The sequence below is a fragment of the Macaca fascicularis genome, chromosome 2, assembly GCF_037993035.2.
Source record: "Macaca fascicularis isolate 582-1 chromosome 2, T2T-MFA8v1.1".
Classification (NCBI taxonomy): domain Eukaryota; kingdom Metazoa; phylum Chordata; class Mammalia; order Primates; family Cercopithecidae; genus Macaca; species Macaca fascicularis.
The window spans coordinates 78,737,322-78,761,123 of record NC_088376.1 but is presented as its reverse complement, the minus strand read 5'-3'; the positions used below and the strand labels follow the sequence as shown (position 1 = coordinate 78,761,123).

Genomic DNA, 23,802 nt, shown 5'->3' with positions numbered 1-23,802 from the left:
GTGGGTCTGCCATTTGTTAGCTTTGTAATTTTGGATTAAGATAGTCACATTTTTTGTGCCTTAATTTTTTTAGATTTAAAGTAGCTTGCTATGAGGAAGAATCAAATATGACATATAAGTCTCTCACTCGTGGTTGGAATATGACACGTGCTCAGGTTTAGCACATACCTAATCTCCAAGATCATCTCTGGCAGGCTTCCAGAGCCTGCTGAGTTTTTCCGCCCTTTCCTTCCTGTGATCGCCCCTTCCTCTCTCATTTCTCAGGCTCCTTTTCGCCCTCTGCCGGCGGACAGTGGCAGAACCCAGCTTTCTGGTTGCTATGGGTACCGAGGTAACGCGGTACCTAAGGAGACCAAGACGGAAACTCCCTGCAGCTATCCGCGGCCCGCCGGCGGTGGTGATGCGAGAGGCTGGGGTCTCCAGGTGGGTTGTCTGGCTGAGGGTGGATGAGGGAGAGGAGCGTCTCTGAGTCCGCCTAGTGGGCCGCAAGCCGGGGCTAGTTGGTGCGGTGAGCAAAGCGGGCAGCGCGGCTGGAAAGCGGAGGTGTTTCCTGAGCCCCTGCCATATGCTGACATAGTGCCAGGCCTGCAGGCAGCAGGACGGGGACCTGGCCTCAGGAGTTGAAAGCCTTTGGTATACACCAAAGACTTCCCAGCCCAAGATGCTAATGGATAAATGAATCAAGAGTGAACCCCAGACAGGGGGACTTCATCAGTTGTACCCCTTCTGCAGCCCGACACTTTCAAATACTAGCCCCTTTTATCCTTTGAAGTCATTTGCACCTTATGAAAAATTTGGCACCCTGAGAAACCATGTTTCATCCCCTTTTGTAGCCTTTAGTCTGCCTGCGCGTTCACATGCACCCACGTCCTTGAAGTTTACTCACAAGTAGACTATGGTGCGAGATGCCCAATTCCTGAGACATCTGAAGTTGTGGATGTTTATTTTTTTCTTCCCAAAATCAGCAGTAGAGACACTCAGGTATATAAGGTTCAGTTATATATATTTGATAGCTTGACTTAAAATCTAAAGTTAGCAAAGCTCATTTTAAAAAATAGTAAAGTTGAAGCTACACAGGATTAAAGTTATACAAACTGTATGTTTATGCGAACGTAACGACTCCCTCTGCCTTTCTCCAATTTAGCTTATCTTATAGTCTACACAGAGACCTGCCCTGACCTTCCATAATTTTACCAATTGTATTACAAATAAATTGTTTGAAAGTAGTTCCTTCATGTCTTTCAAGACACTTAATAATTCTTGCAATTAGTTTGTTTGGTTTTTCATTTTTACCTACTTCCCTCACCAGAGTGTAAGTTCAGTGAAGACTGGTATTACACCTGTCTGGTTGACCTTGTTCCTCAGTGCTTAACCTGACTCCCAGCAGGAAGAGAGTTCAGTGTATATTTGTTGATTGCTCATCAAGATCGGTAGGAAACATTGAAAAAATAAAACAGAAAGGTTAGTTGAAGTGGGAAAGAGGGTGTGTTTAATCTTTTTCCATAGGGTAGGTTGTGCAAAAAACTAAAAGCAGTAGAAAAAAATTACTTGCTTAGCACATTATTATTGGCACTACATTATGTGTAGGGACTGTACTGATTGTTGGGGTTTCAAAGGTCAATGGTAGGACTACCCTCAAATATTTGGGCTACTTAGAGAAACAAAATCTATATAAACAAAGATGCAAAAAATAACACAAGGTAACATACAATAGCAAATGAATTTAATAGACATGGTCTTTGTATACGAGGAGAAGCTTGGTTTCGATGGAGGGAAACTTCATGATACAGGCGGCCTTCGAGTTGAGCATTGAATAGAATAAAACTTGGTGAGCAGAGAGGTAAACACTAAAGCTCATTAAGTAAAAAAGATGAAATCAGAGATGCTAAGGGTAAAGTAGAACCTTGATGCTCCATTTTCTTTTCTAGGTAGTTTCTAAGGCTGTTCCTTCTCTAGGTAGTTTCTAAGGCTGTTCCTTCTCTAGGTAGTTTCTAAGGCTGCCCCTTTCCCTGAACCATGAGCTCTCTGGAGGTCTTATAGGAGCCCACAGCTAGACAAGTCAGGTCACAAATCAGACACCTTTTATTTAATATCCTGCAAATTAGAGGGGGAGAGGGTCCTTACCATTTTCTACTTGGATAAGCTGAAGTTCAGAGAATTTCTGTCGTGCAAAGGTCTTCTGACTTTAAATCCAGTGAATTTAGGATACCTAGGTTTTCTGACCTTAAATTCAACACCTTTTAATATTGCTTATTATTTTTAATTGAAAGTATTTTAAAATGGTATCTTGTCCCTTGATATCTAAAGGTAAAGTTTCTCAGTTGTTCTCAAGAGAACCTGCCTATAGAGGGTAAAAAATGGGCGACTTGGGTACCATTTAGTGCCTTGAAGCAGCATTTTATTATCAGATATCTTGTTTGGCTGAAAGATTGAATGCAACCTGAAGTCAATACCTATATTAGTCCGTTCTCACACTGCTATGACGACATACCCAAGACTGGATAATTTACAAAGGAAAGAGGTTTAATTGACTCACAGTTCTGCAGGGCTAGGGAGGCCTCAGGAAACTTACACTCATGGCAGAAGGGAAAGCAAACACATCCTTCACATGGTGGTAGGAAAGAGAAGGATGACAGCTAAGTGAAGGGGGTTCTCGTGAGAACTTACTAAAAGAGCATGAGGGAAACTGTCCCCATGATTCAGTTATCTCCCACCAGGGCCCTCCCACCGCATGTGGGAATTATGGGGATTACACTTCAAGATGAGATTTGGGTGGGGACACAGCCAAAGGATATCAATACCTGCTTTACTTTTAGAATTTTTGCTATGAGAATGTGGCACACATTTATTTAGTAGGACACTCCAGCACAAGATACTATTCTAGGAATCATGTATTATCAGTTCTTGCCTAATAATTTTTTAAATATTTTAAAATATATATACTTAAAATAACGATAATTAGATAGAGGAGATGTTAAAATTAAAATTCTTTTAATTATTAAAAGCAACTATTTTAAATTCTTATTTAACATTTCTTTCTTGGGGCTGTGATTTCTAAGTACTATGGTACTAAATGCCTAAACATGTTAGTTCACCCAAAGTTGCTTGCTAATTACACCCTTTCAAAATATTGCTTCAGTAAGGAAAAATCCCTACTTACGGTATGGTTTTTAAGTTTTGAGCCTAACATGATCTGAGTCATTAGAAGAATTAACTAACCTTAGATAAGTTTCCAATTACAAAAAGTGGCCCTTCTTGTAAACAGCGGTTTCCTAAACCTCCCTTTCTGCCAATGGTGTTCTCCTGCACCTCTAGCGGAATGCTCTGAGTTTCTAGCTGTATAGAGCGTTGTAAATTCCTTGTTTCCATTCTATGGCAGTAGGTTTTGATGTGGGGGTTGCTTTCTCAAAATAGGAACACGTGTAGAAGGATCATCAAACCATCCCGGATAATTTTGGGTTATATTGGGTATTATGTGTGAGGAAAAAGGGGGTTGTAGACAGAAAAATAATGTAGTCTAATCAGGAACTAGAAATTTTTCCAAATCACTACTAAATATTTGGTATTTAGTTATTAAAAAATTGACCAAAAGACATAAGGAAGTATAAGTTTTGCATAATAAGGAGTTTATCTGTATTCCTCTGGTTTTATTAGGTGCTTAAAATTTTGTGCTTTATTATTCTTGCTGCTGACATTGTTATATCCTTGCTATCCCAAGAAAGGTGACTGAATTCTCTGTTGGCTTTACAAAAGGAAACAGGCAGAATAATATGACTCAGAATGATAATCTCCCCTTTTTCTTCATACAAGGAAATTGGCTTATGTAGGTGACTTGATAAAATACATAATTGAGAAGAAGGCTTACTAATTGCATACAGTGAAGTGAAATTCCCCTTGAATAAGACCATTTATTGGTTAAATAACATTATAAGCAGAGCTACAAATCTCAGTCATCTTATTGTAATGAGATTTACAGATGTTCATTTTTTGTATCGGTAAAGTCAATCATATATCAGTTTAGCTTTATATATATACATACACATAAAATTATATTGTATATCTCAATGTGTAAGCAAAATTACAGCAATTTAGATTATTTTAATAATCAGACAGATTGACTTTGGGGATTATTTTATCTCTTTAATGATAATAATAGCATTATGGAAGTTTTTGTGACAAAGTTATCGATTGTAGGCAAGAGGCCAGTATTTGGATTCCCTGAATATGATCAGAAAGCAATACAGATTCCATGTTATGGATCAGGATTATTCCTGGAGGTTTTTGAAAGGTACCTTTGCTAGCCGCTATTTGATAAAAATGGGACAAAAATACTACCTACAAAAATGAGGGAGAAAAAGGGAATTACACTTGAAAATGCTATCACCTCCCTCCCTAAAAGCAAACCAAATCTTAGTTTTCCATTCCTATGGTGTCTTTATTTCTCTTTGACACTTAATTTAGCTTTGAGAGACAAGACTTGGTGGTTGAAAATTGAGTCTGAGTGAGATGCCTCCTATAGATTCTTCTATCAAAATGCCCTATGATATTGTGGTTGCTTGTGTGGATTTCCCCTTGATTGTGAGGGTCTCAAGGGAAGACACCATGGCTTATTTGCCACCGTGACTTCAATACCTGGGACCACTAATAGGGATCACAAAGGAACAGTTAAGTACATGTTTGTGGATTGAACGTACAAATATAATTAGTCCCATGATGCAACCACTACCTTATTTAAAATGTAGTAATTATTTTGTGTAATTCCATTTTGCAATTATCTTCAGAGAGTAAATTCCTAGAGAATTTCCTCCAAAATGGTGAAGATCTACCCTTTCAGGTTAGATTTAATTTTTGGAGATAGTCCAAGTAATTTGGAGGTAGGTTTGAGTGAAAAAAATAGTTGCTCCTGTTGCACAATCATTTTTAATTTCAAATGAGCCACAACAAAATGGATTTGTGTGTTTGTTGGTGATAATAGATTCTTTTTTTTTTTTTTTTTTTTTTTTTTTTTGGAGACAGGGTCTCACTCTGCCACCCAGGCTGAAGAGTGCAGTGGTGTGCAATCTTGGCTCACTGTAACCTCGACCTCTCAGGTTCAAGTGATTCTCATGCCTCAGACTCCTGAGTAGCTGGGATTACAAGCATACACCACCACACCTGACTAATTTTTGTATTTTTAGTAGAGACGGGGTTTTGCCATGTTAGTTAGGCTGGTCCTGAACTCCTGACCTCAAGTCATCTGCCCACCTCAGCCTCCCAAAGTTCTGGGATTACAGGCATAAGCCACCGCGCCCAGATGTAAAATGGATTCTGTAGACAGTTTCAAAAGAGGCGTCGCAAAAATGTTTTTTTTTTGCATCGTTGAAATATAAGATAGTCTCCCAAAGGAACAACAATGAAGAATCACTCATTTGGTTATGCAGACTTTGATGTCGCAATAGCCTTTCATTAGGTAACTCCAATTTTGGTGCTTTCCTTCCTTAAGTCTTAGAGCAAAGCTTCTAGACTTATGTTTTCCCTGCTAAATCCCTATTAGACTCTTATTAGCTACAGAATAAATTCCAAATGCTATAAACTTGACATTTAAAGCCACTTATTATTGGGCCTCAGCCACTATATCTAAATTCATGTTTTTTTTTTTTCTTCCATGTAACCTGCACACCAAGCAAGTGTAACTATTCATTAGTTCCTTATTCAAGAGCTATTCTTTCCAACAGTATGGATATTCATCTAATCCATATTTTTATCTTTAAGCCTCCTTTCTCCTTCAAAGCTTTACTTAAAAGCTAACCAGCTGAATTCTCTCTTTTCTTTCACTTCCTATATTATCACATGTATAAATTTTATAGCCCTTATATTTTTTACCTTGTTTTATGGCTTTTATATTTAGGGTCGTATATGCCCTATTTTACTCTAAACCATTTGAGCTCAGAAAACAAACTTCCTTGGGCCTTGACTCCTCTCCATACCTCTCAGCACACTGCCTTGTATATAGCAGAAGCTTAATGCATGTTTATTGTGGTTATGAGGACACACATAGGAACAAATAAATAAATGACAACATTAAATGGTGTGGGCATTTAAGTCTATGGTCACTATAATATTGATTCATATTCCTTTAAAAGCTCTTAGAACTTGGACATTTTTATTCCTATAAAAATCTAATAGTTGTTCATGTGACTTAGTAATTCAGCATTACAGAGTAAATTATTATAGAACCATGAATAATTGGGATACTTGGGAAACAGGGTGTTCTGAATAATGTAATTTTCTGGTTAACTCAAGTTAAGCAGAAAGTCCTTTTTGTTTCATTTCTTGTTGAAATATTCTTTCTAAAATATGCTAATTTCTGATCTTAGCCAAAGAGTATCATTAAAATTTTCTTTGATAAATGAGGATGTTAGAATGCCTTTGGGTAATTATTACATACCTTAATTTTCATTTTATATTGCCATATATATATATATATATATATAAAGATTATTGGGTTTAGATTGTATCTCAAAGATTCTTTTCATTTCTCTCTGCATGGCCTTGGATATTATTTTTAGATAGAACAAATACTTGGTATACTTTTATAGCCTTAGCGATAGAAAAAGCCAGAATACGTGCTTTAGTTTGTTTTAATGAATGCATCCTCCACTTTTAGTTGAATATTTCCGTAGTCTTTTGTTATACAGTTGACCCTTGAACAACATAGGTTTGAACTGCACAGATCCACTTATAAATAATTTAAAAAAAATAATAGTTACACTCGTGTGCTTGTCCCTCTTGCTTCCCCTTCCATGTCCTCTACCTCTTCCATCTCTGCTACTCCTGAGACAAGACCAACTCCTCTTCTTCTTCGTCTTCCTCAGCCTACTCAGTGTGAAGCCCCTTATCATGATTCACTTCCACTTAATAAATAGTAAATACATCTTCTCTTCTTTATGATTTTCTCAATAACATTTTCTGTTATCTAACTTACTTTTTAAAAGAATATAGTATATACATACATATAACATACATAATGTATTCATTGATTATGCTATCAGTAAGGCTTCTGATGAACAATAGAATACTAAAATTTTGGGGAAATTAGAGGTTATGCACAGATTTTTGGGGGATTGATGCCCCTAACCTTTATAAGTTGAAGGGTCAGCTGTACATAAATATTGGTGAAATTTTAATTCCATCAGACATAATACATGTCTAACTTTATTAGTACATAAATACTTACATAACTTATATTTAAAATACAGTAATTCCTAGGTTTCCACAGGAGACTGGTTCCAGTAACACCCTCACACCTTGCAAACACCAAAATCTAAGAATGGTCAGGTTCCTTATATAAAATGGCATAGTATTTTCATATAGCCTACACATAACCTACTGTATACTTTAAATCAGTTCTTGCTTACTTATAATACTTAATAAAATGTAAATAGTTGTACATTTTTTGTATTTTTTTATTCTAATATTTTTGATTCTCTGGTTGATACGTGGCTGCAGGGGAAAAAGGGCTAACAGTGTATAATTTTTGCTGTTTAAACTTTGATTCAGCCTCTTCCCTCATAAAGTTTTAAAAACATTGCTGAACTATATGGAGTTTTGAATTTGTAACTTATACTGCTTCAACTCTGCCATAATTCTTTTGTCTTTGTTACTTTTACAGAAGTGTTTACAAATCAGAATAACTTTTAGACAACATTAAGGTGGTAATCATGAACACAAAAGATTTTGTAGTTCTTCCATGGGGAAAACCTGGAAATTCTGTAAAGCTAAAATATAGGTGAGTTAATATATATTTATTTCTTAATAGGAATAGTTGCAAAGCTTCTGTATATTGTAATTTTGACTATTTTGTGAATTCTTATCTTCATTATTCACATTCTTGTATTTTTATCTATAAGAATATAGCTTTGAAATACTATACATCTATAATAGTTTAAAAATGAGGATTAAAAATATTTATTCCACAAGAACCAATGTGACAAGTTATAAAAGTTTGGTTCATTACCTATTAAAGTAATGCAATAGAATGTTAAACATATTTTTCATGGCCCTTATTCAAAGTTAAGTAAGGATTATCCTGAAATTTAGGGAGACTATTGGGGTGAGAGACCCCTAACCAGGAAATAGAAAGCACTACATACTTTAGCCCTTTACATAAAGGACATTATGTTGAATTGACCTTTTCTAGGAGAGGTCTGTCCTAGATGACAGGGAGATGCATTCAGCCAGAGCCAAACAATTACTGGCATCCTGGGAATTTTATGACATTGCAGGGGTGTGGGAGAGTATAGCTCCCTGTTTGTCTATGATGTCACCTACAGTCACTGGAAATACTTAGGACTTTCCTCTTAAATATCAGTAAGAGGCAGCCAGCATGGGATGAGGGCAGACTTTTTTAATTTTTTTTTAGATGAAGTCTTGCTCCCTTGCCTAGGCTGGAGTGCACTGGCACGGTCTCGGCTCACTGCAACCTCCGCCTCCCGGGCTCAAGCGATTCTCCTGCCTCAGCCGCCCAAGTAGCTGGGATTACAGGCGCATGCTACCACACCTGGCTAATGTTTGTATTTTTAATAGAGACAGTGCTTGGCCATGTTGGCCAGGTTGGTTTACTCCTGACCTTAAGTAATCCTCCCACCTCTACCTCCCAAAGTGCTGGGATTACAAGTGTGAGCCACTGCACCCGGGCCAGACTACCATTCTTAATTTGAGTTTCTGAGTTTTTTGATCCAGATCAATAGCTTTGTGGTTATTTGATATCTTCAAAGCTATTCTAATGCTCTCTTCACCTTTGAGATACTGGGTATAAAAGCATTGTGTAAACTGGAAATGTTATAAAAATATATGGCATTATCATTATTACTATACCATATTTTTTGGGGGAGAGGTGCTATCTAATTGCTAGGACTACAAATTTTGTTAATAGAAAAAGTAAAAGGGGCATGCATTATTTGATTTCAGTGACATATTTCAGGCCATATGTCTATACCTATAAACATTCAGCCAACAAGCATTTATTAAGTGTGCATTTTCTATATACTGTGCTAGGGAATGATGGCTACAAAAGCAAGAAGTGATAGTCCTGGCACTCCAAAAGCTTACAGAGAATATGAATGAGTACAGTTACATTGACAATACAGAATGAAGCATGGTGTGATGTGTACAGGCAAGGGACTAGGAGAGAACATGGCTCAAACTGCTAGAGCAGGAGCGAGGAAGTACCCAAGTTCTGAGTGAGAGATGCAGTTAGTTGGGTAGTTATTGGGTGAAACTTACGCAAAGGCACAGAGACCACATGATTTTGGGGACTTCTCAGACATATCCAATTGTCTAAGAAGAAAGGTGGAGAAAAAAGCAGGGTCTAGATGGTAACTAACTTGTATGTCATAGTAAAGAGTTTGGAAATAAGTTGGAATCACTATTCCCTGGTCTGTCCGTCTCCCTGATCCACAAACCATTAAAAGCCAGCACAGGAACACCCACTCATGGTAATTACCATAGAGTTCCCTTTCTCACTTTTTCCTTGTTCCAAGCCTGTTCTTGCTGGACATTGTCTTTATGTTGTCTGACGTTCTGGTGTTCTTCCAGTCCTCTCGACCTCTTTCCCAGCCCCTAAACCATTTCAGTCCTCTTTCTAGTCCTTGGGTTTGTTGTGTTGATTAGAAATTATTTTCTAGTTTTCACACCATCTGTATTGACTCTAATATATTCAAATAGTTTGATGCATAATATTTAAAACAACAATTTTTTTTCTATATAGGCAACATACATATTTTTGCTGAACTGATCATTTTGGAAATCTTAAAGAAATCTCTTAAACAATAAATTAAATAAATAAAGCTGAGGATCAACGTTAGCTTCCCTCAGTGGCCTTGCTTTCCCTTTATAACTCTGTGTATAACATTATCTCCATGTGGAATCCTCTGTTTTGTGTGAGATCCATACAATCCAATCTTGACCATAAACTTGACCACTTGGTCAGTAGGCCAGTCTTTTTCTTCAGCCTTACCCTTTTCCTCTACCACAGTGGGACTTCAAAAACATCAGAAGTCTTCTAAGCAAATGAGTGACACAATCATATTTGTTCTTTCAACTCTTCTCCTGTAAGCAGTTTGTGAAGTATGGTAGGCTGTCAAGACTTTAGGCAGGGAGATAAACTGTGAGACTCATCCTGAACTGTACTTGCAGCCCATTTCAGAATGGTCTGTTTCAGGAAAAGACACTATTGTCCTCCTGACAGCTCAAATAAGAAACATGGAATTATTTTAGATTTCTTCCTTTTTCCCTCTCTAATCAGTCACCTACTTCTGGTCAGTTTCCAACTTGTTAATTCTATTTTCTTACATTTCTCAAAAGCTCAATTTTTCTCTCCATTGCGCCTGCTCAGTCAGACTAGCCCAAATTCTCTATTAGTTGGATTACTGGAATAGTCTACTAATTGGTTGTCTTGCTTCCAGCGTTGTACCCTCTAATTGACTTCCTTTGATACAGCTTGAGTGATCTTTCTAAATGCAAGTCTGATCAATTCTCTTAAAACCCTTTAATGATCCTCATTGTTCATGCAATATAAATCCCGATTTCTCATCATGGCTTACAAGGCTCTTCATGATCCTGTCCACTCCAGCAGTTTGATTTTTTGCTACTTTTTGTATTCTGCACTTAATATCTGGTCACAGAGAACTTCCAGTTCCTTGACCCACCCATTACTCTTTCCTACCTGTGTCCACACTCCTTTCTTTCTGGAACACTACACTCATCACTGCCCTTTGACTGGCTAAGTCCTTTCATCCTTTAGGTCTCAGCTTATCCTTTACCTTCTCCAGGAACTGTTTCTGCATTCACAGGACTGGGGTATGTGCTCTTTCTTTGTGCCCAGGTAGCCCCCTGTACTTCCCCAATGACAGCCCTATTCCACTATATTTCAATTACTTTCATGCTTCTCTATTCCTCTCAATACTTGAAGCTCCATTGTATTTCACATTCTATTACCTAGCAGTGTTTATTTGCCGTAGAAGCTGCATTACTCATTGTGGAGTAGATACAATGAAAATAAACGCCTCTCTTTCTATATCTCAGCCAGTTTCTCTGAACCCTCTGGACAGCCCTTCCTATCACTTTCTGTATATCTTCCTGGATTGTGTCTGCTTGGGACATATCCTTGGCCCACTTGCTTTTTGGTAATTGCTTGCTACCTCTAGAAAGATTTCTCCTTTCTGAGCTTCATTATGCCTTGATTTTGTTCCATGCCATAGCATGCATGGGTGCCCACACTGCTTGATAGTAGTAAAACACTAATGTAATATTGAAGGAAGAGATTTGGACTTATAATAGTAAAAGCTAGAGAATTAGTTTGCTTAGATCTATGAAAGAAAGAGTCGGTGGTTAATACTGATAACCAGACTTCGTAAAATGAAGAAAATGTCTTTTGTCAAAAGCTTAGTGAGTTTCAGATATTATAAAAATCTCTTGTACAGAAATTCCTGTACCAAAACCATTAATCGGGGCTTTCTTCTTAATAGGTCTCAAACAGGTACTACCTTTTCCCCCTCATCATACATATATGACATAAAGGTAGAGGTTTAAAACTTCGGAGATGACCAGCTCAGCAAAAATGTATGTTTTGTCTATTGTTTTAAATACTATGCTTCAAACTACTTGACTACATTGGAGGCAAAACAATATGAAAATTAGAAAATATTTTTATTTTGTTTTCTGTTTGTATGTCATAGATATTTGTGTATATATAAAAACATGCCTTATATATGAATTTAATTATAATTTTGAACCCCTAGCAATGTAATAATTAAAACAAAAGTCTAAGATTTGAAGAGATAACTTGCTTCAGGATTTTGATGTAAGGCAAATGCTAACTTTAAAAACCAGATTTCAGAGTAGTAAAAAAGAAATAGGTAAAATATTTTACTTATTATTCATGATTCTAATTTAACAGGAAAAGATTATATAAAATTATTTTGGCTTTGCTTGTTTTTCTGCTTACTCCATTTAAATCTTACGTCTTCAGAAATGCTCAAGAACTGCGAATGGAGAAAGTACAGTTAGAGTTTGAGAACCAAGAGATGGAGAAGAAACTGCAAGAATTCCGATCCACAAGAAGCAAAGAAAAGGAAGAAAGAGAGTGGGTGAAACTCTTAGAGAATTTTAGATGAATCAACTAAATTATTTAAAGAACGATTTTATATACTGTTGTCATTCCAATAAAAGCATTTAATGGATGGATAATTTCTGACTTTAACTAATGAACGAGCAATAGCAAAGGCCTTCTTTTTTTTGTTTTTGTGCCACTTAGATGAGGCATGTTGCTTTTTAAAATTACCATTACTTTTGTTTCTTCTGAACATTATTGGGTCTTATCCTTTCTTTTTTTTTTTGACTGAATTAATTTTATTTATTTATTTATTTATTTATTTATTATTATTATTATACTTTAAGTTCTAGGGTACATGTGCATAACGTGCAGGTTTGTTACATATGTATACTTGTGCCATGTTGCTGTGCTGCACCCATCAACTCGTCAGCACCCAACTACTCGTCATTTACATCAGGTATAACTCCCAATGCAATCCCTCGCCCCTCCCCCCTCCCCATAATAGGCCCCAGTGTGTGATGTCCCCCTTCCCGAGTCCAAGTGATCTCATTGTTCAGTTCCCACCTATGAGTGAGAACATGCGGTGTTTGGTTTTCTGTTCTTGTGATAGTTTGCTAAAAATGATGGTTTCCAGCTGCATCCATGTCCCTACAAAGGACACAAACTCATCCTTTTTTATGGCTGCATAGTATTCCATGGTGTATATGTGCCACATTTTCTTAATCCAGTCTGTCACTGATGGACATTTGGGTTGATTCCAAGTCTTTGCTATGGTGAATAGTGCCGCAATGAACATACGTGTGCATGTGTCTTTATAGCAGCATGATTTATAATCCTTTGGGTATGTCCCCAGTAATGGGATGGCTGGGTCATATGGTACATCTAGTTCTAGATCCTTGAGGAATCGCCATACTGTTTTCCATAATGGTTGAACTAGTTTACAATCCCACCAACAGTGTAAAAGTGTTCCTATTTCTCCACATCCTCTCCAGCACCTGTTGTTTCCTGACTTTTTAATGATTGCCATTCTAACTGGTGTGAGATGGTATCTCATTGTGGTTTTGATTTGCATTTCTCTGACGACCAGTGATGATGAGCATTTTTTCATCTGTCTGTTGGCTGTATGAATGTCTTCTTTTGAGAAATGTCTGTTCATATCCTTTGCCCACTTTTTGATGGGGTTGTTTGTTTTTTTCTTGTAAATTTGTTTGAGTTCTTTGTAGGTTCTGGATATTAGCCCTTTGTCAGATGAGTAGATTGCAAAAATTTTCTCCCATTCTGTAGGTTGCCTGTTCACTCTGATGGTAGTTTCTTTTGCTGTGCAGAAGCTTTTTAGTTTAATTAGATCCCATTTGTCAATTTTGGTTTTTGCTGCCATTGCTTTTGGTGTTTTAGACATGAAGTCTTTGCTCATGCCTATGTCCTGAATGGTACTACCTAGGTTTTCCTCTAGGGTTTTTATGGTATTAGGTCTAACATTTAAGTCTCTAATCCATCTTGAATTAATTTTCGTATAAGGAGTAAGGAAAGGATCCAGTTTCAGCTTTCTACTTATGGCTAGCCAATTTTCCCAGCACCATTTATTAAATAGGGAATCCTTTCCCCATTTCTTGTTTCTCTCAGGTTTGTCAAAGATCAGATGGCTGTAGATGTGTGGTATTATTTCTGAGGACTCTGTTCTGTTCCATTGGTCTATATCTCTGTTTTGGTACCAGTACCATGCTGTTTTGGTTACTGTAGCCTTGTAGTATAGTTTGAAGTCAGGTAGTGTGATACCTCCAGCTTTGTTCTTTTGATGTAGGATTGTCTTGGAGATGCGGGCTCTTTTTTGGTTCCATATGAACTTTAAAGCAGTTCTTTCCAATTCTGTGAAGAAGCTCATTGGTAGCTTGATGGGGATGGCATTGAATCTATAAATAACCTTGGGCAGTATGGCCATTTTCACAATATTGATTCTTCCTATCCATGAGCATGGTATGTTCTTCCATTTGTTTGTGTCCTCTTTGATTTCACTGAGCAGTGGTTTGTAGTTCTCCTTGAAGAGGCCCTTTACATCCCTTGTCAGTTGGATTCCTAGGTATTTTATTCTCTTTGAAGCAATTGTGAATGGAAGTTCATTCATGATTTGGCTCTGTGTTTGTCTGTTACTGGTGTATAAGAATGCTTGTGATTTTTGCACATTAATTTTGTATCCTGAGAATTTGCTGAAGTTGCTTATCAGCTTAAGGAGATTTTGGGCTGAGACAATGGGGTTTTCTAAATATACAATCATGTCATCTGCAAACAGGGACAATTTGACTTCTTCTTTTCCTAACTGAATACCCGTTATTTCTTTCTCTTGCCTGATCGCCCTAGCCAGAACTTCCAACACTATGTTGAATAGCAGTGGTGAGAGAGGGCATCCCTGTCTTGTACCAGTTTTCAAAGGGAATTTTTCCAGTTTTTGCCCATTCAGTATGATATTGGCTGTGGGTTTGTCATAAATAGCTCTAATTATTTTGAGGTACGTTCCATCAATACCGAATTTATTGAGCGTTTTTAGCATGAAGGGCTGTTGAATTTTGTCAAAAGCCTTTTCTGCATCTATTGAGATAATCATGTGGTTCTTGTCTTTGGTTCTGTTTATATGCTGGATTATGTTTATTGATTTGCGAATGTTGAACCAGCCTTGCATCCCAGCGATGAAGCCCACTTGATCATGGTGGATAAGCTTTTTGATGTGCTGCTGAATCCGGTTTGCCAGTATTTTATTGAGGATTTTTGCATCGATGTTCATCAGGGATATTGGTCTAAAATTCTCTTTTTTTGTTGTGTCTCTGCCAGGCTTTGGTATCAGGATGATGTTGGCCTCGTCAAATGAGTTAGGGAGGATTCCCTCTTTTTCTATTGATTGGAATAGTTTCAGAAGGAATGGTACCAACTCCTCCTTGTACCTCTGGTAGAATTCAGCTGTGAATCCATCTGGTCCTGGACTTTTTTTGGTTGGTAGGCTATTAATTATTGCCTCAATTTCAGAGCCTGCTATTGGTCTATTCAGGGATTCAACTTCTTCCTGGTTTAGTCTTGGAAGAGTGTAAGTGTCCAGGAAATTATCCATTTCTTCTAGATTTTCTAGTTTATTTGCGTAGAGGTGTTTATAGTATTCTCTGATGGTAGTTTGTATTTCTGTGGGGTCAGTGGTGATATCCCCTTTATCATTTTTTATTGCATCTATTTGATTCTTCTCTCTTTTCTTATTAGTCTTGCTAGCAGTCTGTCAATTTTGTTGATCTTTTCAAAAAACCAACTCCTGGATTCATTGATTTTTTGGAGGGTTTTTTGTGTCTCTATCTCCTTGAGTTCTGCTCTGATCTTAGTTATTTCTTGCCTTCTGCTAGCTTTCGAATGTGTTTGCTCTTGCTTCTCTAGTGCTTTTAATTGTGATGTTAGAGTGTCAATTTTAGATCTTTCCTGCTTTCTCTTGTGGGCATTTAGTGCTATAAATTTCCCTCTACACACTGCTTTAAATGTGTCCCAGAGATTCTGGTATGTTGTATCTTTGTTCTCATTGGTTTCAAAGAACATCTTTATTTCTGCCTTCATTTTGTTATGTACCCAGTAGTCATTCAGGAGCAGGTTGTTCAGTTTCCATGTAGTTGAGCGGTTTTGATTGAGTTTCTTAGTCCTGAGTTCTAGTTTGATTGCACTGTGGTCTGAGAGACAGTTTGTTATAATTTCTGTTCTTGTGCATTTGCTGAGGAGTGCTTTACTTCCAATTATGTGGTCAATTTTGGAATAAGTGCGATGTGGTGCTGAGAAGAATGTATATTCTGTTGATTTGGGGTGGAGAGTTCTATAGATGTCTATTAGGTCTGCTTGCTGCAGAGATGAGTTCAATTCCTGGATATCCTTGTTAACTTTCTGTCTCGTTGATCTGTCTAATGTTGACAGTGGAGTGTTGAAGTCTCCCATTATTATTGTATGGGAGTCTAAGTCTCTTTGTAAGTCTCTAAGGACTTGCTTGATGAATCTGGGTGCTCCTGTATTGGGTGCATATATATTTAGGATAGTTAGTTCTTCCTGTTGAATTGATCCCTTTACCATTATGTAATGGCCTTCTTTGTCTCTTTTGATCTTTGATGGTTTAAACTCTGTTTTATCGGAGACTAGTATTGCAACCCCCGCTTTCTTTTGTTCTCCATTTGTTTGGTAAATCTTCCTCCATCCCTTTATTTTGAGCCTATGTATGTCTCTGCGTGTGAGATGGGTCTCCTGAATACAGCAGACTGATGGGTCTTGACTCTTTATCCAGTTTGCCAGTCTGTGTCTTTTAATTGGAGCATTTAGTCCATTTACAGTTAAGGTTAAGATTGTTATGTGTGATCTTGATCCTGCCATTATCATATTAACTGGTTATTTTGCTCGTTAGTTGATGCAGTTTCTTCCTAGCCTCGATGGTCTTTACATTTTGGCATGTTTTTGCAATGGCTGGTACCGGTTGTTCCTTTCCATGTTTAGTGCTTCCTTCAGGGTCTCTTGTAAGGCAGGCCTAGTGGTGACAAAATCTCTAAGCATTTGCTTCTCTGTAAAGGATTTTATTTCTCCTTCACTGATGAAACTTAGTTTGGCTGGATATGAAATTCTGGGTTTAAAATTCTTTTCTTTAAGAATGTTGAATATTGGCCCCCACTCTCTTCTGGCTTGTAGAGTTTCTGCCGAGAGATCTGCTGTTAGTCTGATGGGCTTCCCTTTGTGGGTAACCCGACCTTTCTCTCTGGCTGCCCTTAAGATTTTTTCCTTCATTTCAACTTTGGTGAATCTGGCATTTACGTGTCTTGGAGTTGCTCTTCTTGAGGAGTATCTTCGTGGCATTCTCTGTATTTCCTGGATTTGAATGTTGGCCTGCCCTACTAGGTTGGGGAAGTTCTCCTGGATGATATCCGGAAGAGTGTTTTCCAACTTGGTTCCGTTTTCCCCCTCACTTTCAGGCACCCCAATCAGACGTAGATTTGGTCTTTTTACATAATCCCATACTTCTTGCAGGCTTTGTTCATTTCTTTTTCTTCTTTTTTCTTTTGGTTTCTCTTCTCGCTTCATTTCATTCATTGGATCCTCAATCACTGATACTCTTTCTTCCAGTTGATCGAGTCGGTTACTGAAGCTTGTGCATTTGTCACGTATTTCTTGTGTCATGGTTTTCATCTCTTTCATTTCGTTTATGACCTTCTCTGCATTAATTACTCTAGCCATCAATTCTTCCACTTTTTTTTCAAGATTTTTAGTTTCTTTGCGCTGGGTACGTAATTCCTCCTTTAGCTCTGAGAAGTTTGATGGACTGAAGCCTTCTTCTCTCATCTCGTCAAAGTCATTCTCTGTCAAGCTTTGATCCGTTGCTGGCGATGAGCTGCGCTCCTTTGCCGGGGGAGATGCGCTGTTATTTTTTGAATTTCCAGCTTTTCTGCCCTGCTTTTTCCCCATCTTTGTGGTTTTATCTGCCTCTGGTCTTTGAGGATGGTGACGTACTGATGGGGTTTTGGTGTAGGTGTCCTTCCTGTTTGATAGTTTTCCTTCTAACAGTCAGGACCCTCAGCTGTAGGTCTGTTGGAGATTGCTTGAGGTCCACTCCAGACCCTGTTTGCCTGGGTATCAGCAGCAGAGGCTGCAGAAGATAGAATATTTCTGAACAGCGAGTGTACCTGTCTGATTCTTGCTTTGGAGGCTTCCTCTGAGGGGTGTACTCCACCCTGTGAGGTGTGGGGTATCAGACTGCCCCTAGTGGGGGATGTCTCCCAGTTAGGCTACTCAGGGGTCAGGGACCCACTTGAGCAGGCAGTCTGTCCCTTCTCAGCTCTCAACCTCCATGTTGGGAGATCCACTGCTCTCTTCAAAGCTGTCAGACAGAGTCCTTTGCGTCTGCAGAGGTTTCTGCTTCTTTTGTTGTCATCTGTGCCCTGTCCCCAGAGGTGGAGTCTACAGAGACAGGCAGGTTTCCTTGAGCTGCTGTGAGCTCCACCCAGTTCGAGCTTCCCAGCGGCTTTGTTTACCTAGTTAAGCCTCAGCAATGGCGAGCACCCCTCCCCCCGCCTTGCTGCTGCCTTGCGGTTAGATGGCAGACTGCTGTGCTAGCAATGAGGGAGGCTCCGTGGGCGTGAGACCCTCCCGGCCAAGTGTGGGATATTATCTCCAGGTGTGCCTGTTTGCTTAAAGCGCAGTATTGGGGTGGGAGTTACCTGATTTTCCAGGTGGTGTGTGTCTCAGTTCCCCTGGCTAGGTAAAGGGATTCTCTTTCCTCTTGCACTTCCCAGGTGAGGCAATGCCTCGCCCTGCTTCAGCTCTCGCTGGTTGGGCTGCAGCAGCTGACCAGCACCGATTGTCCGGCACTCCCTAGTGAGATGAACCCAGTACCTCAGTTGAAAATGCAGAAATCACCGGTCTTCTGTGTCGCTCGCGCTGGGAGTTGGAGACTGGAGCTGTTCCTATTCGGCCATCTTGCTCCGCCTCTCATCCAGTCTCGACTGCGGGTCTTATCCTTTCTTATTTCCTTTTTATTTATCTTTTTGCTTTTCATTGATTTATGGTCTGGAATGTTTACTACAGCAGTGCACACTTTACCTTTTGCTCTCAGAAAATTGCCATCAATAGCAAATAAACACCAGTTTATGTTTAGAGTCATTTTTATTTATTCAAAGGATTTGGGAGCAAGAGTTCACATATATATACATAATGAAGATCTGAAAAATAAATGCTATGACATGTATATATATATATATATATATATAAAATCAGAATTGCTCAAACCCTTAAGTATATTTAAAATATTTTTAGCAAATGCTAGTTAGCTGAAATTTTATTAATGAAAACTTTCTAATATTGTGCTTATATATGTGTACTAATATTACTGAATTTATTGTTTTCTTATAAAATAATATAAATGATAACAAACAGAACTAATAATTATGTGATGGAAATTCTCTCTTCTTAGTTCTAGGCTAACTCCCAGCCCATTTTCTAGCACCCGTTTTAATGACTAAAAATTTTCTCCACAAATGTCTTATCTTTGTATAAGCCTACATATATACATGTATATGAATGTATTTTGTTTTCAGTGAGTATATCTGTTGAATATATTGTGTCTTTTACTTTTTTTTTTACAGATGAGTTCATCTAAAAATATGGAAATTAATTCATATCCTACTATTTTACTTAATATATCTTAGTGCTCTTATCACATGAGAATGCCTTGATGTGATAAGAAAATTAGCCTAATTTTCTTAGTGGCTACATAGTATTTTTTGTGTGGATATAATAGCATTTATTTTTCAGATCTTTATTATGTTTTTAGTGTCTTATGATTATAAATGCTTCCGTGAACATGCTTCTTCATGTATTTTCACTTACATATGCAAAGCTATTTGTGGGATAAATTCCTACCTCTGTAATTTTAGGTCAATATGTTATTTGCATTTTACATTGTGATAGATATTGAGAAATTGTCTTCCAAATAGGTGTCAAAACTTTATAATCTTTCCCTACAGTGTATGAGAGTGCATGTTTCATGTCCGTTTGCTGGTACTAAATATCACCAAACTGTTTGTATATTAAATTAACTTTTGTTTAGTCCTCAAAGTGATGACCGTCAAATACCTAGAAATACTTTCTTAACCTTTAATGACAATTCAAATGTGCTCATTATACTTTCAGTAGTATTTATCTTTAGAGTCCAATTATTTGAAAAATATGCATAACTCATATACATAGCCCCTCTAATAATTAGAGCATTGGTTTAATCAGAGCATCTCATGTTGTATGTCATCCAGGATGACAAAGTTTATTATGTGTCTTGCTGCTTTTAATGATCTAGTGGCCAATTCTTTAACCTTCACTGATTCGAACTTTGTTTGGACTCCTAAATGGATCATGATACTCATCTGAGAATCAGAGTTGCTGAAATCAACCCTAATGAGTGAGTTTTTCTTAGCTGTGGAAGCTTTTCTAGATGATTCTTAACATTTTAAAGCATGACTGAGTTTTTACATTGTTTTCTGAGGTCACACAGATATTAAATGTCATAGCCAGAGTGAGAACCTGCCACTCACTAGCCAGGAAGATAGTAGTGCTTCAATCTTAATTATTTATTCTGTGTGATGTTGAGCAACTGTTTTTCTTATTATTATTTTTAATGATAATTGGACTCTCTGGCTTGATAACTTCAAAAATATTTTGTTATGCTCAAGTAAATGTGCTTCAAAAACTGTACAGCTGAAGTATGCCTTCTTTGTAATCTCTGTTATGTTTCAATGTGGGAGATCATTAGAGGTTTTAACAAGGAATTCATCACTTACTAGATCCACTGAATATTTTGGGGTACTGGTTTGCTTGCTTTTCTTCTTTACATTTGTGGACATTTAGCTTTTAAAATTGCATAAAGACCTGTAAAGTTTCCTATAAATTAAGAAAGCTATCTTTAGTCATTGTGAATATCAAGGAAATAGAATTCTTCATTTGTGTTTGTCTATTTCATTTTATTCATTTCTCCACAAAAGTCACAAATATGATAAAGCTATATTTTAAAATTACTGAGGATATTTTGACATTATTGATATTTCATTTTCATTTTTTGCTTTTTTTTTTTTTTGCATGTTAACAACTGCATTTCCATTTCCTGAAACAGGAAAACTATATTTCTTTTCATTAAAGGGAGAAATGTATTTAGTAATTATATTTTGTCTTATTTATATATATTAAAGGTCAAGCGAATATTACTGGAAATCTGGAAAAGTGGGCAAATTGGGTAATCAATCATATATGATGTCAAAAAATAAAGGAAATGTTATTAAGGTAAGAAGATACTATTTGATTCTTATGCATTCTGCTAAGCAAGAAGATATTCTGTTTTAGGTCTTGCATTTTCTTCTATACTCAGAATATGGTCTCCTTATTTTAACAACTTTGTATATTATTCAATTTTTGATTTATTTTGTAGGGTAATATGCAACTTTCATTATTCAATTATGTTTTTGTTTTTCAGCTACAAACTGATTTCAAAATTTTACCTTGCAGTGAATTTGTCCATATTCCAAACTGAATTTTTCCATTCAGTGTGGATCTGGTTTAAAGTATATAAAATAGAACTCAATACTTCTAAACTAAGGTGAAAGCTAATGTTGTTTAATATAACAAATGAGAGACTTTATTCCTACTTTTATATCAAATTTGTTTAGTGTTTTATATTCTGCTTCAATACTAATTTATTATTCATATACTGTTGATTCCATGTGTAAATATACCCAAGGAAAAAAATGCTTTTCAGTTTCCCAGCTATAGAATTGCTGTTCCTTTACTGTATACTATAAAATATAATATTATATTGAAGATGAAAATCAGATAAGTGTTTTTACATAAAGAAAACAGTTTTGCTTCTGGATTCTTTAGTGCAAGATTCATGACTTGGTAAATATTAACTTACACAGCTTTTGTTTTTTATGTACCTATCATTAAACTTTCATTGGGTCAGTTGGAATCTACAAAGATCTTACTTGGCACTTCTAAAGTTTTTGGCTTTGAGAAAGCATTTTATTCTCTAGTGTCATCTATCTTAGGGAAAAATCAATTATAAAAGTTTTAACCCCCAAAATTAAAAAAACTTATCTCACTAGAAACAGGCTATTTGTAAGACTATTAAAAGAATCTATAGGTCAGATGAAAGGAGGCTGAATTAAAAGGGTAGAAAAACATATATAAAGAAAAATGTGGAACCATGAAAGAGTAAGAAAGGAGAAGAGGAAGTCAAACATATAATTGTTATTACAGGCTGGATTGACTAAGAGACAGCATAAAGAAGGGACTCAGAAAAGTACAGGGTATACATTTAGGGTTTTGTTTGAATTTTCAAGAAAGTTGAAGTTAAAGGACTAAATGTACTCCCTAGGGATTTGTAAAAAGTAGAGAGGTATAAAGAATAAAGCTTAAAGAAAGCCAGTGTGTAAACTATATTGGCAAAGAGAACTGTAATATTCACTCAATAAGCTCAATAAGTGTTAATACCAGTCAACGGTTTAACTTCTTTTCCTTTCTTATCTCATTAAGTGCTTATATCACTCCTAAGAGGATGTTGTTATTATTCCAGTTTCACAGATGAAATAATTTAACATCAAAAAAATTAAATAACTCACTCAAGGTCAAAAGTCAGGGCCAAGATTTAACATATAAGCTCTCAGGCTTGTCTAAGATAATTTGCCAACTCCCTAGTGAAGAGAGATTGAGAAGAAAAAGAATGGCAGAAGTAAAATCGAAGTAGTTCAATGTTATAAGGACAAAAGTAAAGGAGAACATTTCTAGAAAATATGAAGTCAATAATGTCCAATATATTGTGTAGTGAAAAACGTTTTGAGTATCTATTTAGACAAGTGTTTCTCAAGGGGACAATTGTGCTTCGCAGGAGATATTTGACAATGTCTGGAGACATTTTCAGTTGTTAACATTGAAAGATACACTTTGTTGTTGTTGTTGTTTTTATGTGTGTTTTTTCCTAAAGATATATAGTGAATAAGGGCCAGGGGTGCTGCTAAACATCCTACAATGCACTTGACAACCCCCACAACAAAGAATTATTTGGCCCCAAATGTCAGTGATGCTGAGGTCTGGAAACTCTGCATTAGATTATATAGATTAACATTCACTTAATCTTTCCAAGCCTCTATTACCATATTTGTAAACTTGCATAATAATACCTACTACTTCAAAGAGCTTTTGAGCAATGTCAAAAACTCTTTGAAATATGTGAAACCACTTTGTAATGATACCTAAACATTACATTAAAATGTCTATTCCTGGATAATGAAAATATTTAAAAGCCCTAAATGTGATGAGTGTGTCAATATTAAATAAGAAAGTAGATTTCAATTGGTTGAAAAGAAAAGGATGGGAAGCAGTGAGTAAAGACTATTGTTGCAACCAGCATGAAAGTAGAGGGTGACCTTTCAAGGGTTTAATAGAATCAAGGAAAGACTTTATTAAATTCTTTTCTAGAATTGGCAAGATGATGTGAGCCAGTTTGTAGAATGAAAGATGGACATCTGAGTAGAGGAAAGAGTAAAAATGTGGATGAAAGAGGTGCCATTTGCTGGGTGTGTGGTCTTTGAAGGGATGGTTCATTAAAGAGGCCTTCACCAAGGAAGGAAGACATATTTTTTTGTGTGTGAGACAAGAAAGGTGGAAGAAAAAACAGGTGGCAATGAAAATAAATTTTAGAGATTTTTTTGACAAGTGGTGAGGTAGGACACTGAAACATTTTAATAGGAAGACCTCAACTTTCTTAGGACAGTTGAAGACAATATCATCTTCTCAGGTGAATGAATGGAAATGGGATTTGAGTTCTTGGGAATGAAGAGATTTGGAGTAGCCGCTGTGGGAGTTGTGGTTGGGGATTAGTAGCAAATGAGTAAATGGATTGCCAAAGAACCATAGAGCCTACTGAGGTTGTTCAGCATGGATTTGTAGGAGACTCTATAGTATTATTTTTATCACAGTGGTACATAGATATTGGAGGTATCAGAGGGAAGAGATAAGGTGATTGATGTTGGCACTGAAAAAGTTTTCAGTCTGAGATTTTGAAAGTGTGGCTATCCAAAATGCTGCTTACGTGCCAGATTTGGTCATAATGGTGAGGTGGCTGAAGAGGCATTTAGATGTTCACAGTAGCCAGCATGTTGGAGGGTCTTCAAACCAGG

General features: G+C 37.0%; 1 protein-coding gene across 1 annotated transcript in view; it reads left to right on the top strand.

Annotated features, from left to right (window-relative positions):
• Nucleotides 1–370: 370 nt before the first annotated feature.
• Nucleotides 371–23,802, top strand: part of ZBBX (zinc finger B-box domain containing) — a 144,256-nt gene continuing 120,824 nt past the window's right edge. The window contains exons 1-4 of the mRNA XM_015445484.4: nt 371–423; nt 7,652–7,768; nt 12,011–12,124; nt 20,821–20,911. Of these exons, the coding sequence (XP_015300970.3) occupies nt 7,701–7,768; nt 12,011–12,124; nt 20,821–20,911 (273 nt within the window). The 5' untranslated portion in view covers nt 371–423; nt 7,652–7,700. The remainder of the gene's footprint in view (nt 424–7,651; nt 7,769–12,010; nt 12,125–20,820; nt 20,912–23,802) is intronic.